Source organism: Pecten maximus, chromosome 17, assembly GCF_902652985.1.
Source record: "Pecten maximus chromosome 17, xPecMax1.1, whole genome shotgun sequence".
Taxonomy (NCBI): Eukaryota; Metazoa; Mollusca; class Bivalvia; order Pectinida; family Pectinidae; genus Pecten; species Pecten maximus.
Window position 1 is genome coordinate 20571861 of NC_047031.1, and position 7348 is coordinate 20579208.

Below are 7348 nucleotides of genomic sequence, written 5' to 3' on the forward strand. Positions count from 1 at the left end.
TTAAGAAAGAAGAGAAAAGATAAGATCCCAAGTTTAGTCGCCTCTAACAATCATGCAATGGGGGCAGCAGGTACAATTCTTACGCCCTACCTGCAGGGCAGAATTACTAATCTATTAAATGTTTTATGTAATATCTCTTAAAAATGACAATGTAAAATTATACAAATATTAGCGAAGAAATTAAATAATTAAGTAAGCAAATTCTGTTAAAACGCAATGGCAGGAAAATTGTGATCAATATGAAATGCATGTAAATATTATGACGTCACGTTTGAACACTTTTCCACATTATTAGGTCCTACTGTACAGTATGTAGTTCATGTGGCGCAACGGAAGTAACGTTTCCTAACAATCCCACTGAAATATCTAAACCACATTGATAGAATACTTTGAGTCTAAAACATTGGAAATAGGTTTATCAAAGACACAATACAAACACGAAATTCGAATTCAAGTAACATTTTTTTTTTGAAAAGGTTTGGCGATTATATGGCCACGGCATCAAAAGATGTGGTTACCGACTCTAAACTAGAGTCATTGGGCAAAACAGAACTGAGATAAATTGAAAATAACTTGTGCAAAATGTTTCTTAAAAACTGCAATATGGATAAAAATTAGGTGAACACTGGGAACAGCTGAACACCTCAATTTTTCACTTTAACCAATTACTTGACTACAATTTAATTGGTCCAAATTTGAAAATTCAAGGGTACACTGGGAACAGCTGTACTCTTAAGACTCAATTATGCTATAAAATTGCAAAATACAATTTGTAACTTCAGAAGGTAAGTTCAAAATAAATTTTTCATTAAATGACAACTTGTCAATATAGTAAATATTGCACCAAAGCGGTACTGGTGTTGCCTCAAAAGACCGCCACATGGCAATGCCGCCCGCTGAAAGATGGAAGGCATTGCAGCCGCCACCATACCGCAAAATTAAGTTGAAATTGCAATAGATACCCTGTACTACTGAGAGGACAAGCAACCCAGTGGTAGCCCTAGGTATTGTATGCAGCCGAGCCATAGCCAAATAAACGCCACCCTTAAGGACTAAGGCCTCTTAGTTATTGGTATTAACCCAAAGAGACAAAGTAGCTAACTATGTCAACTCAATATCAACAATTTGCAAGTATACTTTGGTTTGGTTTGGTTTACCTTGTTTAACGTCCTATTAACAGCTAAGGTCATTTAAGGACGGCCTCCCGTGCGTGCGACATGCATGCGTGTGGCGAGTGCGTATGCGTGTTTTGGGAGGCTGCGGTATGTTCGTGTTAAGTCTCCTTGTGATAGACCGGAACTTTTGCCGATTTATAGTGCTACCTCACTGAAGCATACTGCCGAAGACACCCAGCAGCACACCTCACCCGGTCACATTATACTGACAACGGGCTAACCAGTCGTCCCACTCCAAGTATGCTGAGCGCTAAGCAAGAGTAGCAACTACCATTTTTAAAGACTCTGGTATGTCTCGGCCAGGGGACAGAACCCAAAGCCTTCCTCACAGGGGCGAACGCTCAACTAAAGGCCAAAAGTGAGGCATTGTCAAGGGAGACATTAGGAAGAAGAAAGCTGTTAAGAAAGAAGAGAAAAGATAAGATCCCAAATTTAGTCGCCTCTTACGATCATGCAATGGGGGGCAGCAGGTACAATTCTTACGCCCTACCTGCAGGGCAGTTGCAAGTATACCACAGAGGTCTTGCTGTACATGGTACAGGAAAATGTCATTGCCTAAATTGGACAAATGGACTGTGTCTGCAAAAAAATCATGATTACAGTCCTGTAGTTCGGGATAAGTAATATATTTGCCACCCAAACCAGTTAAATAACTGGCCACTTTACTATTTACCCTAAGTCTCACCCTCTCAACAGCCTCATGTACAATTTCATTTCGCCACTCTAATCGAGGCAAAATCTGTGACCACACAAAAATGGTGTCGGGCAACAATTGCATTAATTTATGCAGAGTTTTTACAATAGCGTGACGGAGACCACAACTCACACATTGACCAATATCATTGCCCCCACAATGAATCACCAGAATTTGGGGAATGTCCTCCACGGTTAAAAGGTGTCTAATAAAAGGCTCCAATTCCCTCCAACGTAGTCCACCTTTTCCCTGCCACCAAACACTAGCATGATAGCGGCTTAGACCGAGCTGGCTCCCCTCAAAAGACCTCCTTGCATGAAGAAAGGCCCTCTTTACCAAGGAAGACCCAACAATCCATATGCGATTTCGGATGTCTGAAAGACTTAAACTGGTAATCAGTTGTACGCCAGCAGTAAACAAAACGATTAATGTAACATGAAAGTGGTTAGTAAGCAATGCCAAAAATGTTCATGCTTAATACCCAGACGTATTAAACAACAAGACTCAACATAGTTCGGAAGTTTGGTTTAGTTTGGTTTACCTTGTTTAACGTCCTATTAACATCAAAGGTCATTTAAGGACGGCCTCCCGTGCGTGCGACATGCAGGCGTGTGGTGAATTCGTATGTGTGTTGTGGGAGGCTGCGGTATGTTCGTGTTAAGTCTCCTTGTGATAGGCCGGAACTTTTGCCGATTTATAGTGCTACCTCACTGAAGCATACTGCCGAAGACATCCAGCAGCATACCCCACCCGGTCACATTATACTGACAACGGGCGAACCAGTCGTCCCACTCCAAATATGCTGAGCGCTAAGCAGGAGTAGAAACTACCATTTTTAAAGACTCTGGTATGTCTCGGCCAGAGGACAGAACCCAAAGCCTTCCTCACAGGGGCGAACGCTCAACTAAAGGCCAAAAGTGAGGCATTGTCAAGCGAGACATTAGGAAGAAGAAAGTTGTTCAGAAAGAAGGGAAAAGATAAGATCCCAAATTTAGTCGCCTTTTACGATCATGCAATGGGGGCAGCAGGTACAATTCTTACGCCTAGTTCGGAAGTAGGTACTCGAATATACGTCTTAAAGGCACGCGATTCCCATCTACCCAATTCCTTGACTTTGAAATCAGACATACCCACAGCAGAGGCCTTAGTAGCAGCACCTATTCTAAAAGAGTGTGATTTATAATGTCCTGTAGGTATTGAACTGATATTTTTTTTACTGGCAAACCCCCATAATGACAAAAGAATGGACCTGGCTGATTTGGCCGTACGGACAGAAACTGCTGTACCAACAAAACTGGACAAACAGGGGGCCTGGTTGCCGGCAGACAAATAGTTACCCCTTTACCTAGCTGATCAGTCTTGGAACTAGACAATGATAATTGTACACTTGACGAACTTGTTGACCGCCAAGCAAAACTTGCTCTAAATCTGCAACAAACAAATATTAAGATACCATATACAGATTTCAAACCTGTAATTAGTTCTGCCATACAGAGTAAATGGCAGCAACGCTGGTCTCTCGAGACGAGCAACAAACTTTTTAAAGTACAACCAAAACTTAAAACATCAAAACCAAGTCGGAAGGATCATAGAGAGGAAATAGTCCTCTCTCGGCTCCGTACCGGGCACACAAATCCTACTCATTCGTTCCTTTTGAAACGAGAGGATCCACCGGTGTGTTATGCATGTGATGCTCAATTCACAGTGGAGCATTTTTTAATAGAATGTTCCGATTTCAAACACATTCGTGATAAATACTTTCGAGTCCCGGATATGAAAGCCCTTTTCAGTTCCGTGGATTGGAAAACAATATTTAGCTACTTGAAAGAAATCGATCTATTTTATAGACTTTGATGTCTTTTACGTTACTGTCTTTGACGTTCTATTTATATAACAAAGTTCACATAATCTATTCGTACATATACATATTTTACCATTTTTTACCAACTTTTTTATAATAATGATATCAATATACAATACGGATGCTTTTAAAAATGACAAATTTTATCTGATTTTAACATTAAAAATAAAACATGTTAGTATATTGTTTGGCCCTAAATGACCCTAGTTGTCGATGGGCCGTAAAACATAAACAAACAAACAAACGTAGTAAGGACCACGTTATTAACAGACAATGTATGGGAGGCTACTCCCTGTTTGTCAACTACCAATTCCCCAACTCTGAAAAAACCGAAATATGCGACAGCAAATACAGCAGAGAAAAGTATGTGCTCATATTTTGAACGACAAACAATTTTCAGGGCCTGAAGAAGTTTCAGTAACAATTCCGGGGTGATTGGTAAACGTGCATCGACCCGCTTCGATAATTTCTGCATTCCCGCTAACATCTTTTTTACAATAAACGCCTGAGTGTTATCAACCTTGCCTAATAATTTGCTCTTAAAGGCTACACCCGAGAGATAAGATTTTGCTGTACTGGAAGTATAACCCTCGGCCGACAGATACGATATAAATTTTATAATATCTTGCAAGGGAGGAGGCCAAGACTTAACAATTCCATATTGTGACCGAAAGGATTCAAAAACATTTACACTAGCGGAATAAGATTTCGCTGTATTCCCAGAAACAGATGATGCAATCAATTTCTCAGCCTCAGCTTGGAGATCAACATTTGGAATGATGCTGGAATGTCTGCTGGTTTTGGATCTGTCCATGGCGCTAACTGACGGAACCGAGCCCACTGCAGACGAGATATAGAATCCGCTATACTGTTATGAATACCCTGAATATGAATAGCCTTAAACTGAATATTATACAACATGGCATGCAACACGAGCGGACGGACCAATTCCATGACCCTCTTTGATTTGGAAGACTTTTTATTGAGAACTGTGACCAAGGACCGATTTTCGATGTTTAAGACAATTTTCTTGTTTTTCAACTGAGGGCCCCATAGCATCATTGCCAAAAGTACAGGAACTAGTTCTAAAAAGGTCAAGTCCCTCATAACATCTGAGTTACCCCAAGCTTAAGGCCATTGGGAAAAGGCCCAATGTGCCTGCAAAACAGCCCCACAGCCCAAGTTTGATTGACCTGCGCTGTCTGTATACAACTGGAGATGGGAATCACTTAACCAAAAGGAATCTGGGAAGTAGGAACAACCATTGAAAAATTCTAGAAATGTTAGCCAGACTCTGATGTCATCCTTAATACCCTGAGATAACCTTATGTGATGACTTGGCTTTGAAGCACCAGCCATAGCATCATAAAAACGCCTATTGAACGCTCGGGCGGAGGGGATGGCTCTGGAAAAGAAATTCAAGACTCCTACAACTGACTGAAGGTGTTTTAAGGTTGTTTTCCCCAAACCAAGTAGCACCATGAGCAAGGACTTAAGTTCCTCTAATTTCTGCACTGGAATCCGAATGGTCAATTCTAGGGTATTCAGTTCATAGCCAAGAAAAGTCATAATGTGGGAGGGACCAACGTTTTTTTCCTCTGCTAAAGGAACCCCCAACTCATAAGCAATACCTGAAAATTCCTGCATTAGCTTGGTACAATCGTTATTATCCTTAGCCCCACCAAACAAAAAATCATCTAAATAATGTACAACAGACTCTAGTTTGGACCGATACTTGACTAGCCATTCCAAAAAAGGTGGCAAATTTCTCAAATAAGGCACATGAGTAAGAGCAACCCATAGGCAGACATTTCTCAACAAAAATTGAACCCTTCAACTGAAAACCAAGAAGTTCAAAATCAGCTGGGTTGACCGGCAATAGCCTGAACGCCGATTTTATATCCATTTTTGCTAGGTAAGCACCTCTACCTAATTTACTTATCATATCAATAGCCTCATCTAACGATGAATACTGTACTGAGCAGGCAGATGGGTCTATAAAATCATTTACACTAGAACCTTCTGGAAAAGATAAATGATGAATTAATCTCCAACTACCATCCTTTTTGGGTACTAACCCAATAGGAGAGACCCGAAGATTAGCCAATGGTCTGTCTTGGAAAGGGCCAGCAATTCTACCTAATGCAATCTCCTTAAAAACTTTGACCAGAGCCTCGCTTTCATTATCCTTAATTGATACTAATTTTTTACAATTGGTAGCTAAACGAGGTCCATCATATTTAAGACGAAAACCATGAATGAAACCATCAACCAATTCATTGCTAACATCCTGTATTGGATAGTGCTGAATACACTTCACTAAGGCTTCAACTACAATAGGACTAGAAGCTCGCGTCTGCAGTTCTAGTTGCTCCACGTGTAAAGCGTGTGGCTGACCGGACCCGGAACCGACCGCCATTCCGGAACCCTCCAGTTTTAAAATTAGAGTTATTAGTGTACATGGCACGGTAACAATTCATGGAAGGGTGATTGCCACTAAAACGTAAACATTTATGCATGTAAGGACATGGGTTCTTACTGCAGTTATTGCTATAGTTAAAATCATAGCACTTTAAGGCAGGTGACGCCACAACTGACGCCACCTGTTGTGGCTGATGGTTAATGTATAGGTAAAGGAGCCAGAGCTCCTGGTCCACCACCCCCCATGAGGCAGAAGGATTTCTAGCTTTCCTTAAGCGAAACTGTTCATCGTACTGCTTCCAGCCTAAACCAGATGTCCTACGGGACCCTAAGCCTAACAGTATGCATGTACTTTAACATCCCTGCTATTTGAGTGGGGTGAGCAGCCCCATATAAACTAATAAATACCAAAAAGGCATCTGTCCACTTGTCAATATCCATGATCTTGATGGATTGAGTTTTAGCTGACATGCGCAGCTCGCCCCCAACGACAGTGAGTTTAGCCGACTGCTCATGGGTGACCGGCTTCGCTAACAGCTGCCCCAAGTCAATATATTCCCCATTAACAATCTTTTGCCTTAAAGATTCTGGAACATTTGATCCCAACTCCTCCTGTATCTAGTACCCTAGTTGTCGATGGGCCGTAAAACATAAACAAACAAACAAACATCCTCCTGTATCCCCATTACCGCATTAGGTGCCTGATTAAAGCTGTCAAAATCCTGTAAATTAATGGGCTGCCCCGTTGCCTCACCTGAAGGAGGGGTGTTGACGACTGGAGAAATTAATTCCTCCAACCTTGGTGTCATTCTGTTAAAAACCGAGTCAACCACTCGAGCAAGCTGGTCCTCAGATAGGTCCTCCTTGTCCCGACACTGGCTCCTCTCAGTTCCTGTTCCGGACGCCACAGGGGGCCTCTGCCGGGTGCCATAAGAATGATGAGCAGACTTTGATTTTGCCTTGGGCATGCTGTGGATTTAGCTTGAAACTCAAAGCAGAAATAACACGATTAATTTAAACCAAATTCTCTGTTATTATATTGATATGATATACATAACACATCGCCAATAAACAAGACACTGAAAACTCCCTGCAGCCAATAATACTAAGCTGACAAGAAAGTCTAAATATCTGTTGCAGGCTGTTAACCTAATAATTATAACCTTACATAGTGAAAAACTGTTTTAACAATTATAG

The 7348-nt window shown here is 41.3% G+C and overlaps 1 protein-coding gene across 1 annotated transcript; it reads right to left on the minus strand.

Annotated features, from left to right (window-relative positions):
- Window positions 1-5115: 5115 nt before the first annotated feature.
- On the minus strand, window positions 5116-7119 carry LOC117315208. Its single transcript, XM_033869352.1, is given in 3 exon segments — window positions 5116-6477; window positions 6479-6769; window positions 6820-7119. Coding segments are annotated over 3 exon segments (996 nt in total). The 3' UTR covers window positions 5116-6072.
- Window positions 7120-7348: the final 229 nt, after the last annotated feature.